The sequence below is a fragment of the Mastigoproctus giganteus genome, chromosome 3 (assembly GCF_048544385.1).
Source record: "Mastigoproctus giganteus isolate SK-2022 chromosome 3, ASM4854438v1, whole genome shotgun sequence".
Taxonomy (NCBI): Eukaryota; Metazoa; Arthropoda; class Arachnida; order Uropygi; family Thelyphonidae; genus Mastigoproctus; species Mastigoproctus giganteus.
In genome coordinates, this window is record NC_143577.1 from 3610130 (window position 1) to 3628360 (window position 18231).

The 18231-nt window shown below is 34.5% G+C and overlaps 1 protein-coding gene across 1 annotated transcript in view; it reads left to right on the forward strand.

The window, feature by feature from the left end:
• The window catches only part of LOC150087618 (solute carrier family 53 member 1-like), a 252879-nt gene that overhangs the window by 203383 nt on the left and 31265 nt on the right, over positions 1 to 18231 (forward strand). Inside the window, exon 12 of the mRNA XM_090369888.1 lies at positions 1293 to 1490. Coding sequence (XP_090226014.1) covers positions 1293 to 1490 — 198 coding nt within the window. The remainder of the gene's footprint in view (positions 1 to 1292; positions 1491 to 18231) is intronic.

An 18231-nucleotide genomic window follows, 5' to 3' on the forward strand; every position in this document is an offset into this window, starting at 1 on the left:
TAGTCTGATCTTCACAGATTCCCTCAGTACGATGCAAGCAATACAATGTGACGCAAAGAATTTCCATCCAACTCTAAGACAAATCCAAGTTACCCTAAACAAAATTCTTAAAAGAAGAAAAGAAGTCACTTTTTGTTGGATTCCTGGACATATGGGAATTAAAGGAAATGAACAAGCAGACCATGCAGCAAAAATGGCAACCGGCACCCTTTCTTCAACCACCAAAGTCCCATTTACAGACTACAGACATAGTATCAAAGTGAACAGCAAAAAACAGTAGCAAAGAATATGGAGCGAGCAAACACATAACAAACTTTTTCAAATTAAACCAGTTTTAAATCAGTGGAAATGCAGTGAAAGAGATGTCCGAAAAGAAGAAGTAACCCTTGCCAGGTTACGGATAGGGCACACACATCTAACCCATTCCTATCTACTTAAATCCGAAGAACCACCTCAATGCAGTCAGTGCCGTGTACAACAAACAGTAAAACATTTACTACTAGATTGTCCAGCCTTTATAAATGAAAGAAAAATAGCCTTTAGTTCTGTAACTAAAAATCAAGATGCTCTAGTTTTGGAAAACATTTTAAGCGAAGAAAATAAGGTAAGAGAAGTTTTTCACTACCTAAAATCAATAGGCTTATATAATCAGATTTAAAACACAAAAATCACCACAAGTCAACAAATCCATTTGAACTCCATCTCTTCATAAAGTCAGGTATTACTTAAATTCAAAATTTGAAAGAAACCAGACTAGGAAATCAAAACCGAGAGAGGTGCATTATGGCCACAGAAGCCGATGCGCCAACAACTAATAAACAACAACATCCTCCCTCACCACATATCTAACTTCTCAGCTAATACTGGTGTTCCCCAGGGTTCTGTTTTTTAAATCTACTCTTCCTGTTGTATATTAATTAATAATCTTTTATCCCTCACTGGAAATCCTCTATAATTTTTCCAATAATAATACACTACATTCTACCTTCTACTTAAAGATGCTATTCTACAGAAACAGCTTTAATTTTTCAGATATTTGCTTTAAATTATAATCTCCAGTTAATTCTTGAATTGGGTAAAGAAAACTTAACCATTGCTCCAAAACCTGCAGCAAAGGTTAAGTTTTCACTTTTATTGCAAAAAAAAACAGTCTACTCCCATTATCTTTGATAATACCCAGATTTCTAGACAAGACTTTTATATTTGCTTGCTGGACATTTTGGAGTCTGTCAATTTTTTATGTGCTTGCATTTGTAAAAAGTGCTTACTAAAATTATTTTATATTTTACTAGATGCAGTGAAATGTATAGACAAAATAGGAGTCGTCCTTCGTCCTATAGTAGCTTGCCTGCCAGCTTGGTTTCGGTTTGCTCAGTGTCTGAGGCGATACAGAGATACTAAAGAAGCATTTCCACACCTTGTTAATGCTGGAAAATATTCTACAACCTTCTTTGTTGTAATTTTTTCTACTCTTTTTAATGTTTTCAAAGGTAATTTAGAAACTGTTTATACATGTGGCTTTGCATGCACATCTGTAAATACATGGTATTTTGGTTAAAAGGAACTGGGATCTGTGTCACTTAGTTAGGCTATTTGTCATCTGGACTGTTTTTAATATTTGAGTTAATTTTTGAATTTGATGTTAAAATGGGTAATTTGTAATTCTGATAGGAACATGAGCAAATTTTCTTTTAAGGAAAGAAAAAATAATAAACACAATGGTTGTAAGCATGGGGAGATGAGACATAACTGCTCTTGTATAGTTAAATGCATCTACCTAAGAATGAACATCACATACAACCATGTTCCCACCACACGGAGATGTAATCAGTTTGTTCATTTCAGAATTACACCAATGATAACTGATAAAATAATAGTTGATTAAGCAAAATTTAATTTTTTAGAAATTGTAAAATCTAAATGGTAACACTTAGTGCAATTTTTATTTCCTTTGTTATCAAAATTTTTATTTTTGTAACAGTTTCACTCTAATGTTGGGCTGTCAAATGAGAATAAGAGCATTTTAATATTTAAAGGCATTTATGTATGAAGTTCATCTTTATGAAATTTGAATTCCCTAAAACTCCACTCAGTAGACAGACATGTTCAGAGAAGTTCTCTCCTGAATGGGTTAAATATCCCCTTTATAGTTGCCTGTCTTTGAGCAGCCCCAGAAAAGTCCTCCATGGAAGCTTGGTCACAATATATCACCAGCTGCCATGTACAGCTGCAACGGGTGATTAAGCAATTTAGACAGTGGGTACTGATAAATGGTTTCAAACTTTTTATGCAGAAGACAATATATGTATGCTTTTGCTATAAGCACAACCTCTATCTGGACCCTGAACTGAGATTAAATGGGGATATTATCCTGTTACATCAGATGTGAAATTTTTAGGGCTTTTCTCTGACAAGAAGTTGACTTTTCTAAGTATTTGTTATTTACAGACGAGAGGCATCAACATCCTTTGTACTCTCCCTTCCACTTCTTGGGGTGTAGATAGATGTACTCTTCTCTGCTTATATCGAGCCCTAGTTTGATCTAAAATAGATTGTTTTCATTTATTTTATGTTTTCATTTGTAAAATTACCTGTTTTTGTAAATTAATTGTTTGATTTTCCCGGAAGTTTCGGGAGGCTGTAAAAATGTAAACCCCTGGCTTTTTCGCCGTGAAGGGCATTAAAGATTCTCTCTCTCTATTATGGATCTTGGACTGATACGTTGCTTTAAGATGACTGGATCCCTTACATCATCAAGCTATCCATACAGCTAGTACTTTTTCCACATCTCTGAGTCACAGCTTATATGTTGAAACAAATGAGCCACTTATTTCTGTATGTCATATGCATTTGTTTTTAATGTGTGTGTGTGGCTTTCAAACTGAAGTCTACCTGACCAACCTATGTGGGCAGCTGTATTTGCCCCACGATGAATATTTATGTTTGCCACACATTACAGTTTTAACACATTTACAGTGTGAGAATATACAGATAAAACAACTCGTATATAAAATATTTATATATGAGTTAATTTCATGAGCTAATAAAGAGAACGTAATCCATAATATAAAATCCAATGCAAATAAAATAAAGTGATATAATTACAATTCTGATTCCTCTATAAATAAATTAATAGAAATAAAAGGATCATAATCATTTCTATTTAGAATATTTAGTAAATAGAAGATAATGCTGCATTTCCCATAATTTGTTCAATACTTTAAAAAAATCTTTTAAAATAAACAGTTACTGTGAATAATTTGATATATAAATTTCAATCCTAATTGCTGTCTTCTTTGATGAAGGGATTTTAACTTGTCTTTAAATAGTGGTTGCTATTTGTTCTGCAGTAATTCCCAGGCCTGTTATGTTTGATTTAAATACGTGATCATTTTTGTTTGCACATTTTCTAATTTATTGATATGAGAATTGGTCTCAAAATCAGAGAATGCACAAACTGTAATATGGGAATTAACAAAAGTTGTAAATAATATTTGGTTAATTGGGTATTGCTTAAGAAAGAGGAATATCATTTATTGAAACCTACTCATCTATCTATATGCCTGTTTGGTTATGTGATTTACATATGAAGTGTGGGAACAGTTACTCAGATATAACACCTAGATCTCTAATTTCGTTAATAACTTTGGATTTTGTAGGTGAATTTTATTCCTTTCTTGTGAGGATCTTTTCGAAAATACTACTTCACATTTTTTTTATATTTATGATCATATTATTATGCCTAGTTCAATAATAAAAGGATTCTAGGAAAGACTGAATTTTAATATAGTCATTTATATTAAATATAAATTATATTAAATATAATCTGGGTTTGTATAGTTTACTACCATCTGCTTATGTATTGTTGAGAGGAGAGACTGCTTCTACAGGGATGGGATACACTTAAATAAAAAGGGTGCAAGAATATTTGCTGATGCTGTCGAGGCAGTGTTAGGTGGGTCAGAAAACTGAGCTTGGGGGATACATAGACTAAAAGGTTAAAAGTGGCTACAGACAGAGGCAAAAGTGCTTTTATTAGAATGAGCAGCAGCCTGGAAAGCAAGGTAATGGAGATTTCCAGGACTGTTGGGAGTAATAGTGGAACAAATAAATACATGGGCTGTGTTAGGGTAACTAAGAGTAGGAACAGGTGCATGTATACTTGCATGTACACCAATGCTAGGAGTATAGTTAATAAATTTAAGCTTGAAGTGCTAGTCAAGGCACCAAAGGTTGATATTGTTGGGATATCAGAGACGTGGTGTCACGCAGATATAAGCAGTGCAAAATTGGAATTTGGGGAGTTCAATGTGTACAGGAAGGATAGACAGGACAGAAGGGAGGAGGGGTTATGCTGTTAGTTAAGAAACACAAAATCTAAGGAAGTGCATCCAATTGATGTTGATGAACAATGCAGTGTTGACTCTGTTTGGTGTGAAATAAGCACTGGTAAAGTAAAAATGAGAGTATGTGTGTGTTATAGGCCTAATGAGCAATTGTGCAGAGAAATAGTGGACCAGTAAATCAGAATGTCTTATAATGGGGGATTTTAACTTTCCAGATAGACTGGAACTTGTGGGTTGGTCACTCACACACTAGCAAGACTTTTGTGGATTTATTGGATGACTGTTTTCTACAGCAACGTGTTCGAGAAGCAACCAGAGGGAATAATACTCTTGATCTGATTATCAACAGCAATTACATGCATTAAGAATTTGCAGTTAAAAGAACCATTGGGTGACAGTGATCACAATGTACTGATGTGGGAATTACTTAAAGATGCAACTACCATCAAGGTTAAAGGAAAGGGCTTGTGCTTTCATAATGGTGACTGCAGAGGTCTCAGACAGTTAAATTCTGTAGAGTGAGATCAACTGATGATGTTACCAATGTTGAATTCTAAATGGGAGGCCTTCAGGGACTTAATTTTGAAGCCTACTAGGCTTCTCATTCCAACTAAGAAATACTGTTCAAGGTTGAGGCCTAAATGGATGTCAGATGAATTAATGAGGCTCGTGGCAGAGAAGAAGAATGTATGGGATGCATATAAAGTATCAGGTGACACAGAAGACTATGGCAGGTATAAACCAGTCTGTAATCAAGTCACAAATGAGGTTAGGCAGGCAAAGGCAGATTACGAGAAATCTTTGGCAAAGGATGCAAAGAAAAACGGCAAAGAGTTCCTTACTTATGTAAACTCTAGAAGGAAAGGGATGAATCAGATTGGACCACTTAACATAGATGGGTTGACTATGGATGATCATGCTCAGGTAGCTGATAAACTGAATGAGTATTTTGCATCTACATTCACACGGGAGGACTCATTCAATGAGTGGAGTGCCAGAAGTTTATCAATCACTAACAGGGAGCTAAGTGATTTTGTAATAACTGAGAGCAAAGTGGAGGAGAAATTATTGAAGTTAAACATAATAAAGGCACCTGGGGTGGACTGCATCTATCTAGTTATATTAAAGGAGGCAGCAAAGGAAGTAAGCAAACAGCCATAATTATGAGAGCTTCCTTGGACTCAGGGGAGGTTCCCATGGACTGGAGGTGTGGAAATATATCACCAATTCACAAAGGAGGTTCAAAAGGTGGCACAACAAAACTACAGACCTGTTAATTTATTTTGTGTTCTGGGGAAAATAATGGAATCACTGGTTAAAGAAGCATTGCAGGATCATCTAGACAAGACTGCAGTAATAGTTAAGATACAGAATAGGTTTGTTAAAGGAAGGTCTTGTCTGACCAATTTGATTGGATATTATGATGTGGTCACAAAGGAACCGATGAATGCCCAAAATAATTTTGATATCATATACTTGGATTTCAGGAAAGCTTTTGATACTGTTGCACATGGAAGACTGCTGTACAAATTGGAGAGGTGTGGCATTAAGGGTAAGTTGCTACAGTGGGTAAAAGGGATGGTTGAGTGGGAGATGACAGAGTTGTAATCAATGGACACTGCTCTTCAAGGACAAATGTTATTAGTGAAATTCCCCATGGTTTGGTGTTGAGCCCATTGTTGTTTTGTATATTTATCAATGATATTGATTAAGGTATACCAGGTTTAATGTCCAAGTTTGCAGATGATACAAAGGTTGGCAGGGTTGTTAACAACAGTAAAGACAGTATGCTACTCCAGCTGAATCTAGATAAGTTGGGAAAATGGGCTGAGAAGTGGCAACTGAAGTTTAACATTGACAAATGCAAAGTACTGCATATGGGTAGCAATAACTGAAGAGAAATGCACCAACTGTGTGGTACTACACTCAGGAAAGTGAAAAAGACCTGTGGGTAATTGTGCAGTCAAATATGAAGTTCGCTGAACAGTGCAGGTCATGGAGTCTTTTCAATGATATATCGGAATTTTGCTAGCAGGGACAGGAAGGTGATTATCCTGTTATACAACACAATGGTCAGGCCAAACCTAGAGTACTGTGTACAGGTCTTGGAAGCCTCATTTTAGGAAGGATGTAGAGTTGCTAGAATGAGTACAAAGAAGTGCAACAAGATTGGTGAGGGGAACAAATGGGTGCTCTTACCAAGAAAGGCTTAAGTTCTGCAAATTGCAGCACCTGGAGAGTAGGCACCTGTGAGATGATCTGATTGAGGTGTATAAGGCCATGAATGCTGATGAGATTCTTCCTCTTGCTCGGACTAAGGACCTGAGGCGGCACAGTTTCAAATTGAGGAAAGATAGTTGTAGAATAGAGGTGCAGAAATTTGCCTTTAGCCAGCGGGTAGTTGATTGTTGGAACAAGCTTGCATCTTTTGTTGTGGAAGCTAATAGCCTAAATAAATTTAAGACTGAGCTGGACAAGCATTTAAAACGAATGGAGTGGTGAAATGGGAGAATTTTTTTTTTTTTTTTTTTTGGTTGATGTGCATAAGCCTGCTTTCTTGCATTGTATGCTAATATTAAAAGTTTAAGACCTTGTGGTCTCGGACAGTGGCAAACATAGGGTTTTTGGTGCCCTTGAGATACTTTTATTTAATTTGTTTATAATAAAAATTTTGAATTTTGACACCTGTATGCCCTGCTTCTCAGGTTACAATATTCTGCCATCCCTAGTCTGGGAATATGCTACCATTGTTTATGTAAATATTAAAAAGGATTAGAAAGTTTTTTTTTTTTAATTTTAAGAGTTTGTGATTGACTGTATTGAATGTCCTAGAAAGATCTGTATAAATTGCATCAACTTAGTTTCCCTGAACCAACACCTTGGTGATAAATTGCCAAAAGGCAACCAGGTTAGTGATAGCAGTTAAGATAGGTTGAAGTAGGATGCCAATTTATGCTGAACTATTGCATCTAATATTTTTGCAGTGGTATTAATTTGTGTAATTGACCAATAATTATTTGCATAGAATTTTGAATCTCATTTGTGTATGGGTAACATGAGATTTTTTTTTAAACAAGTAGGGTAGATGCCATCTTTTAGTGATTTATTAAAAATATATAATAAAGAAGGAAATGAAATTGATCATTGCTTCCAGAAAATCTGTGGAATGTTTAACATTTCTTGCATAATGTTTGAAATTGTTTATCTGAAAATAAATTAAAATGGTTGATTTTGTTTATTTTATTCATATCTTCTAAAGGCTGAGATTTTTTCCTGTATATGAGCACTGTGGTGTTGTTACTTTAACAGTTGAACACATTTTGATGACCTTCTCTGAGTATTTTAATGAATGAAATGAAGCTTTTAACCAACTGGCCTTTGTTCTCTACATCCAGGCAAATTTTAACTGAAAATGATATATCAGTTGTCTTTAATTGTTTACTAGCCTCTACCATAGCATCTAACCATGATCATAATGTGCTGACTTGTACATCTTTTATTTGCACTTTCTATACTTTATACAAGATGTATACATCTTACATGTATTTTTGTGTCTTATATTTGTAGTTTTATATCTTTTGAAGCTTTATATTTTATGGTTTATTGTTATGCCTTTAAATGTTATATCTCTTATTGTCTGTACTTCATGCATTATGTGCCAGAGATGCAATGTAAAATCACAAATAAGTCAACCAACCATACATTTAGAGAGGTCTAGGTTCAGTTTTCATCAATGACTGGAGGAATTTCTAAAGTCCTTTCAGTCAAGCCTATAATTAGGCAATTGCAGGCAGTGAACATACATTTCTATAGACAAAAGTATATGAATATGAGCAAAAATTCTGGTTAAAAATAACTTTTTTTTTTTTTATACTATAGATCATCCCACCATACCTCCTAGTTTTACTTATCTAGTTGACCATTTTTTGCCTAGTACTGCTGTGTATATCTTACAGGTTTCCAACTGGCTGACATGCACTGAAGTTATATTTGACTTTGTTTTTTTTTTTCTTATGGATCTACAGCCTTTTACTCTGGTGCTTTTGAGTAAAAGACTGTGGATCTTAAGAAGAATCAGAAGTGACATCCAAAAAAAATGAGGAAAATCTTATGGCAGTAGACAACCAGGCACTGAAAATGGGTTGTTATGGTTACCCCACTAGAATGTTGTGTGACCTGTATTTTTCTTGCTGTTTGAGGAATAGTCCTGCCATACATGATTTTAATCTTATTAATTATTTGTAATTGTAGTCTACTTTTTCTTATTTAACAGTTCTATTTCTAATAAACATAATTTATGCTTATAATTGTGAAGTCTTTGATTATCAAAATCTATTTTTGTTTTGTTATATCCAGTTAATTCCTCTTATCAGTTTGTATTTACCTTTTGACTATGAACTCTAACTCCAAGATGAGACAACAGTGGTCTCATAGAATTTTTAAATTCTATGCAGTGGGACCAACTGATAAGTCATTATAGCAGCTGCTAAGCTTTTCATACATACCAACTAACAAATACATTCAAGGCTTAGACTTAAATGGATATCAGATGAACTAATGAGACTCATTTCATAGAAGAAAAATGTGTGGGGCACATATATATATATATATATACAGTGTATTCCGGTTATTTGGGCCACCGGTTAATCGGGGCAGCCGTTTATTTGGGGCAAATCTTAAAAAACAAAAACCAATCGAGAAAATAGCCAGGGTTTACTTCGCTTAATTGGGACAAAATGCCGTTTAATCGGGGCAGGAGACCTCAGCACTGGAGATTACCCTACGATTATCTCTGACCGTACCACGTAGTTCGGTCGGATTTTTGGAGGTCACAACCATAAAACAAAAACAATTAGCAGTCACCTGTTTATTGGGCTTTTCTGTTAGTGCAATCTATCATAAACGGACAGTAAACTCGATCTTATTGAATTTGCGATAATACCGGCAGCTGGAATTCTGTGGGTTATTATGGTAAAATGTGTTTACACTTCCATGAAATCTTCAATCAAATAAAAAAAATTAATTTTCAGATCTTCTCTTCATTCCTATTTTTAAAGCTTCCTAATTTGTTACTCCGTTCTCACTTGCGCGTGTTGTGTTACTTGCAATTTGTGTGCCCTGTTCTTTGTTATTGATTGCTTATCTTTTTACTGTTTTAAATTTCAGTCCCCACTAACAAATGTCAGTGAACAGAAATGTCAACTAGTTTAGTTAGTATGTACATATTACAGTACGTATTAATTATTCCGATTATCACGTATATTCTTCTGATTTTCACGTATCGTTTAATTTTTTAATTGGTAAGGTAATAAAGGGTAAGTTTGTGCTTAATATATCTTTACTTTTATAGCCTGTGGATAATATTCCTCCTATTTTCGCTAATTAGAATCACTGTTGAATAGAATTAAAATTCAATTCACAAACATGATCATAATGACCGGCACTTACTGCACATCGTATAGTGAACGGTACTTTACTATTTTGAGTTCGTCGTAACGTGATTTGATTGTACAGTGAACTAATTGTAAAGGGGGGGGGGGGTAAATTGTATTTTTAACTATTTACGTGAAACTTCGGATAATTGGGGCAGCCGCTTAATCGGGCCAAAATGCACAGTCCCGATGTGTCCCAAATAACCAGAATCGACTGTGTATATATATATATATATATATGTATATATGTATATGTTTTCAGGTGATACAGAAGAAGAGGATGATACAGAACTAGATATAAACTAGTCTGCAATCAAGATTATGAGAAATCTTTGGCAAAGGAAGCAAAGAAAAATAACTTATTTACTTATGTAAACACTATAAGGAAGAGGATAAATCACGTAGCTCCACTTTATCAGTGATTCAACTATTGTTGATCCTGCTCAGGTTGCTGATGAGCTGAATGAGTATGTTGCATCTACATTCACACAAAGAATTCTTTAGGGGAATGGATGCCATCAAACTCTATCATACAGCTAAATTATTTTGTAATAACTGAGAGGAAAGTGAAAGAGAAATTGCTGAAGTTAAATGTAAGGAAGGCACCTGGGGTGGATGGGATCTACCCAATTGTATTAAGGGAGGCAGCAAAGGAAGTAAGCAAACCCAACCCCCTTGCCATAATTTTGAGAGCATCCTTAGATTCAGGGGAAGTCTCCATGAATTGGAGATGTGCAAATGTATCCCTAATTCACAAAGGGGATCAAAGAATGACATGAGTAATTACAGACCCTTTAGCTTAACATCTGTTCTAGGGAAATTAATGGAATCACTGGTTAAAGTAAATACAGAACCATCTAGACACGAGTGCAGTTGTGTACTTGTTGTTTGTCAAAGGTGTTATCTTTTCTGACCAATTTGATTGCATACTATGATGCAGTAACGAAGGAACTGGATGCAAAAAATAATTTTGATAGCATATATAGTAAACCATCACTAATCCAGATTAAGCAAAAGATAGCCTTAAAAGAACAAAAACTTAAACAAATAAATAGAAAATTTAACAAATAAAATATAGGTAATGCTGATGAAAATAAATAAAATAATAACACTGTAGAACCTTTATTTAAAAACAATAAAAAGACATATACATTTATCCATTGATAGATGGATAAATGTGTTGTCTTTTTATACATTTATCAGGTGACACTAGCGTTGCAATCCAATGGCACTTGATTGTTGCTGTGAATACCACTTAAGTACAGCTTCTTTCAGCAACACTTCTTTTGGCTTTTTTAATGTTTGTCTATTTGATGCACTGCTTTTATCACTTCCCACATCGAATTTTAAAGCAAATGTCTTATAGATTTGTTTTGTTTTTTAATATCTGACAGTCTGTTGGCCAATACCAAATTCTTCAGCAATTTTTTTTTTTTTTTTTTCCTTCTCCAGAACACCATTTTCTTATTACTTTGAGCTTGTTAATGATAGTTAAAGTAACACGTTTTCCTTTTATTCCACTTTTCAATTCTTTAGAACCCATAATTATATAAAATATGTTAACTTATGTACATTTATATGTATAAAGAAGTACGCAAATGAAGCAATATAAGCAGTAGCATCCGTCCGACTCGGAATCAACAATGATACCAAACAATATGCAAGACAATGTAATGTATGTTCAGTTTCTCTTTGCACACAGTCAGAGTAAGTTATCTGCCTTCTTAAATCCCATGTGTCTTTCAAAGTACTGAACTGTGAATAGAATTTTTCATATTTTGATCCAGATTAACTGTAACCGAATTAGTGAGGGTTTATTGTACTTGGACTTCAGCAAAGGTTATGATACTCTTGTACCTAGACTGCTGTTATTGGAGCAATGTGGCATTAAGAGTAGGTTACTGCTATGGATAAAGGAATAACTGAGTGGGAGAAGAAAGTAGTAATCACTGGACGTCTCTTCGTGGACTAATATTATCAGTGGAGTTCTCCATGGCTCGGTGCTGGGCCAATTGTTTTCTGTATTTATTAATGACATTGAAGATATGTTAGGCTCAATGTCTAAGTTTGCAAATGACAGTAATGACAGCACGTTACTGCAAAAAGATCTAGAAAAATTTGGCATTTGGGCTGATAAATGACAATTGAGGTTTGATATTGACAAATGCAAAGTACTACACACACAGGTTGCAGTAATCCAGATTAACGTACCAACTGAATGGTACTACACTCAGGCTAAATGGAAAGTTAAAAAGACAGAGGTAATTTTGTAGTCAGATATGAAGTTCTCTTAGCAGTGCAGACATGCTGTCAGGACAGCAAATGGAGTTTTGTTATTTGGTTTTTAGGAGCATTAGCAACTAAGGCCATATTGCTCCGGGGATATGCAGTGGTCATTCCCTGACCATTCCGCATCCTCCGTATTTGGTGGTCACAGGCTCGAACCCTGGTCTAATCAAGAAGCATGTGCTACGCACTGCTGCTCCTGCCCACCTGGCTACAGAGGTGCCATTTTGTTAATGCTATACAGGAATGTTGCTAGCAGGGATAAGGATGTGATTATTCCATTGTACAGGGCACTGGAAGTATCACATTGAACCAATATCAGACCACATCTGGAGTTCTGCATACAGGTCTGGAGGCCTCACTTTAGGAAGGATATAGAGCTGCTGCAGCAGGTACAGAGAAGGACAATGAGATTGGTGAAGGGGAAAAAAGGAGTGCTCCCGAGAAAGGCTTCAGTTCTACATCATTGCAGCATCTGGAGACAAGGTACCAGTGAGGTGATCTGCTTGAGATGTTTAAGGCTTTGAATGAATTGAGCAAACCCAGTACCGATGAAGATTCTTCCTCTTGCTTAGACTATGCACATGTGTGCAGGGCATGAATTCAAATTGAATGATGGTTGCAGAATAGATGTGTGGATGTTTTCCTTTATCCAGTAGGTTGATTGCTGGAACAAACTTCCATCTGATGTTGTGGAAGTGGATAGTTTGAATAAATTCAAGGAAGAACTAGACAAAACTATTGGTGGAGATGGATAGGTGAATGGGAAGGTTTTTATTTATTTTTTTTGGCTGATGCTGTCTAAGTTTGCTTTCTTGCATAGTCTGCCACTACTTAAGATTGACCTCACATCTACTTTCCTCTCCACACCCATTTCTCATTTTCATCAGAACTCAGCAAAATGTTGATAGTCTTACAAATTTAAGTTTTTCTTTCTTTTTTCCTCCCCTTTTTAAACTTCTAATTCTGGCTTTATACTAACATCTTAGCATAAATCTACATTCAGATCAGTCATTTTCATCTGATTTTATCACCACTTTTTTAATAACCTCTTTGTTATTCTCAGACATTTAAAGTTACTCAATTTAAGCAAAAAAAAAAATTTAGAAAACTTGATTTGAATACAACACTTAAGTTATGCTTCTTTCAATAGCTTTCTTGGTTTAGATCATAGTGAATTAGCTCAGTTTAGCCCTCTTTGTTGTTATAATATGCCCTCCAGTTATTTAACCCCTCTTTCTAATGGACTTTGTCACCAATCAAAAGTGGATGTGTCAATGTAATGATTCAGGTGCAGGATATTTATAAAGAAAATTAGGAAACATTTTTCCACAGTATAAGCAGTCTTTGCTGTTTATATGTATTTATCCATTACATAATGTATAATTTGAAGATTAATTTGCTTTTTTCTTCTTCTTTCCCTGTAAACTCAGATAGTACAGGCATACCTCGGTTAACGTTACCTCTGACAACGAAGCTTCAATATAACGAAGTCAGCAATTTCAAGCCCCATTTAACATTAAAAAAAAAATATTCCAGTTTAATCACCTGAAATCTAAACAAACTGAAGAAATTACGGAAACCTTTGGGGCTTCTCGTGGTTGGTTCGAGAAATTTAAAAAACGGGCCAGGATTCATAGTGTAAAATTAACAGGAGAAGCTGCAAATAAGTTTCCAGAAAAACTAAAGGAAATAATTGAACGTGAAAATTTTCCAAATTTGGTGTTCAATGTTGACGAAAGCGGTTTGTTCTGGAAACGGCTACCAACAAAAAGCTTCATTTCTATTGAAGAAAAATCAGCTGCTGGGTTCAAAGCAGCCAAAGACCATTTAACGTTACTCTTTGGATCAAATGCCTCTGGCGATTATAAATTAAAATTGTTATTAGTTTACCATTCAGAAAATCCGAGGGCGTTAAAAGGTAACATAAAAATGAATTTACCTGTAATATGGAAAGCAAATAGAAAAGCGTGGGTTACCAAGAAGTTATTTACTGATTGGTTTGTTAACCACTTTTGTCCTGAAGTAAAACGGTATTGTAAAAAAAAACAACTTTGAAGAAAAAGCTCTTTTGTTGTTAGACAATGCTCCGGGACATCCTACTGATCTTAACACGTTGGACACATGCATTCCTGTCAAAGTTGTGTTTCTTCCAGCAAACACAACTTCCCTGATTCAACCATTGGATCAGGGAATAATAGCATCATTTAAAGCTTATTATCTGCGTCGAACATTAAGCAGTTTAACTGAACCAGAGGATAAAGAGGAAATGACAGTTAAAACTTTTTGGAAAAACTACACCATTTAAAAACGCAATTGAAAACATTGATAGTTCTTGAAAAGAAGTCACTAAGAAATGCTTAAATGGAGTTTGGCGCAAAATATGGCCAGAAGTTGTACTAGAAAAAGAAAATAACATCCAAGAAATTAGAAATGAAGTTATCCAGATGGCTCAATCAATAGGTTTCGAAAATGTCGATGAAGAGGATGTTAGAAATTTATTGAATGCAGAAGATGATAGTTTTTCAGTGGAAGATTTAGAAAACCTTGTTAGCAACGAAGACAAAGATAATGAAGACGAAGTTAAAGAAGTTCCTGCCGAAAAAGTGTTAACAACCAAAGATTTAAAAAGGTGCTTAAATGACATTGAAAACGTTTTAAATTTTTTTAATGAAAATGATCCTGATTTAGGAAGAAGTATTATTGTTAAGCGATCAATGTTAAATGCAATAACTCCATATAGGCAATTGTTAAATGAAAGAGAAAAAGAGCATAAACAATCAACTTTAGACTCGTATTTTAAAATGTGATTTCACTTTGTATGTAAGTTGACTGTTTATTTAATAAAACTTTTCTTTGTTCGAAAAAAAAGCTTTTCATTTTCTTTACGTAGGAACGTATCCCTATTCTGGCCATAGTATTTTTACCTCTGAAAACGAAGTTTCGCTTAACGAAGTAATTTCGTGGAACGCATCCTATTCGTTATTCGAGGTATGCCTGTATTTTGTTGTTTTACAAAATCTATGTCAATGTTACATCTTATGAAGGAGCAGATTTTGGACTAGGCAACTGCCTAGGACCCCTAATTTTTTGGGGCCTGTAAAACTGTTTTATTATACATTTTTACATTATTTTATTTTAAATAAATTTATAATGTTCCACTTGTTTCGCACTGATCAATCAAAGCATCTTTGCACTATGTGGTGAATCATTGTGTATACCACACCAGGCACAGTATACATGATGATTCACCAGATAGCGCTAGTTGCACATTGATTATGTAGATTTAGTTACTTAATCAATGCCTCTGTTGTACGTTGGTATGAACAATTTGATTTAAGTTGGCAACTTCAATAATAGAGTTAAAATATATTTTTATATTTAGTAATAGAAGACCTTTTTTTAACCCATTCAACTGTCCTGCATTACAATTTCTGAAAGGTGGCAACCATAGGTGGGGCCCGAAATGAGAATCTTGCCTAGGACCCGATTTTTCCTTAGTCTGCCACTGATCTTATGAAGGGGGATGTAGTAAAGTTCCAGGAGTTGCTTTATAAGGAAGTTACAATTATTTGCCTGCTTTTGCTATTTTCAAAGAGTAGTTCTATTAGACAAGCTCTACATGATACCATTTTCTTCTATTATGATTGGAAGCATTTTTAGAACTTCTTTACAGTTGTAAATTTTATTCCCATTGTTTAGTACTGCTGGATTGCTTTCAGAGAGCTGAAATGTTACCATTTGTGTTCTGTTTTTATACAGACCATAACACTTAATTGCATAAAAAGTAAACATAGCAAACTGTTTCTTTACAAATTTGTGCAGTTAATTGTATAATGCTTATTTGCATATGGTTTTTTTTTTTTTTTGCATAACCAAGCTGAGTTGAACTTTCACATTTTGTAATAATTAATTAAATATATATTCTTAATAAAAATATATTTTTCTTTACTTTTCATTTACACAGTGATAATGTTCATGCTGCATATTCCAATCTATGCACATGTTTACTTTTATGAACACTGGATAATTGTTTACCTACAGGTTGATAATATTTTTAATTCTGTTTTTAATTCTACATTAACCAATTTTTTTTCTCAGTTTACTGGTTCTTGAAGATGTTTCCCACACATAGACATAACATGGGAACATCTAGGTTCCCATGTTATGTCAGTCCTTTTACATTTAAAGACCAAGACCTCTTCTGTATTTAAAGAGTGGCTCATAGAATTTGACAGACATTACTAAGTGAAAGCTTAAGTTATGTCTTCTGCTATTTAATTGCACATACCACAAAACTGATGTATGTCAAGACAAGCTGTGGAAATTGTTTTTCTTTCCCCAAACACAACCAGCTCTGTACACCATTAGATCAAAAAAATTTAAAAAAAAATTTAAACACTATTACCATAGTAGCAAGATGACAAAGATTATTTGCCTCCAAAACTTGCAAGGTTTGTTACATTACTTGATGCAATTCCCATTAACCCAGAACAATCGATTTGTTTTATGTTCAGCCTCACCTCTGTGTCTGGCATTTCTGAGGGATTTTCAGAGGAGGATGTGCCCAAAAACATGGATGAAAAAATATGCAGAAGGTACATGGAGATAGTGATGCACCAATGAAGCAGAACTCATGGATAAGGAATTATTTTCTCATCTTGGAAATAAGATAAATAAAGAGAAGGAGGAAGCTGTTGTTGATCCATCAAATAGTGCTGGTGATGGAAGCACAGGCACCCATAGGAATTGCATCTATGCTAGAGTACTGCTGCAATTGGGAGATTCTTTGGCCACTTTAGAAAATGTGTAAGAGCAGAAATATGCAAAACCACTATGTAGAAAACTTAATTTTTTATTATTTTTTTTTTAAAGTACATAAGAGACCAACTTTTTTTTTTATTGTATTGAGAAATTTTAAATTTCAGTATCCTTCAAGTTCATTACCATACTATTATTATTATAGTAGTATTACCATAGTAGTATAATTGCATTATGATGAAATTGGATGTTAATCTAAAAACCCATTCCATGTCATTTAGCCACTTTGTAGATAGTGTTTTTGTTCATTGCTAGTGTGTTTTGATGGGTTTATTTATACTTACTGCAAAGTATTTACATTTGTTTCTCAATAAATGAAAAGATATATGAAAAATTTATGCTATAAATTTATTAATACAGGTAGTTCCTGACTTTGAGTTAATTTTTTCATAGCGTGTGCTTGTACAGCAGGAATTTATTTCCCGTAGTCATAATTTTCAGAACAGGGTTTTATGTTCTCAACAATGAAATTTTGACCATAGTAATGTTAAATAAAGGTGAACAAAACAATAGTTTATGCTTAATGATTTTTTATCCAGAGAAATGAAAACAGCCTTTAAAATCAAGCAAATTATAATAATAAAGAAATTATTTGTCATACAAATGTTGAAGAATATTTATCATCATCATCGACTAAATGCACACTCGTTGATGATTTGTCACTCATTGTTGGCTTGGCAATCGTTGGTTAAAACACAAGTAGCCTTCTTCAGAAATGCTTTTAGTCATTTGTTTCCAAGACAGTCTTCTCTTTTCTTTATAAATTTCATGATAGCAACTCTTCTAGTGTGCTCAAAATTTGAATCTTGTGCAGAGGCAAACTGGCCATAAGACTTATCAGGGAAATCCCGGTGGGCCGGAGGCCAGTGTTATTTTCAATATTGCACTCTGATCTCCTATACATTCTATTTGTTTTCTCCGGTAAGAATTTTTGACCCAGTCAGTCTCTGATCTTGTGATTCAAAAATCTCTATTGTTTTTTCATGTGTTGGAAAGCTGTCAAGCCCCTTGAGAGTGAAGGAATGAACAGGAGTTTCAGCTGTTAAATCTTCTTCCTCAGCTCCTTCACATTTTGCCATTTCAAGGAGGTCTTCATTGTGTGCTTAAAGCAGAACAGCGACATCGATTGTAGAAACCTCAAGCTGCAATTAGTTAGCAGTATTAATGACTGCTTCTGTTTCATTTTGTACAATCTTTGCTGGTTCTTGAAATCCTTAAATTATCAATAAACTGAGGACAGAGTTTATTAGAAAGATCCTTAAATGATCCCCCTTAATAAGGGGGATAAATTTGAAATAAGACAAGACAGTAAAAATTAAAAGCAACACAAACCACCCTTTGTAATG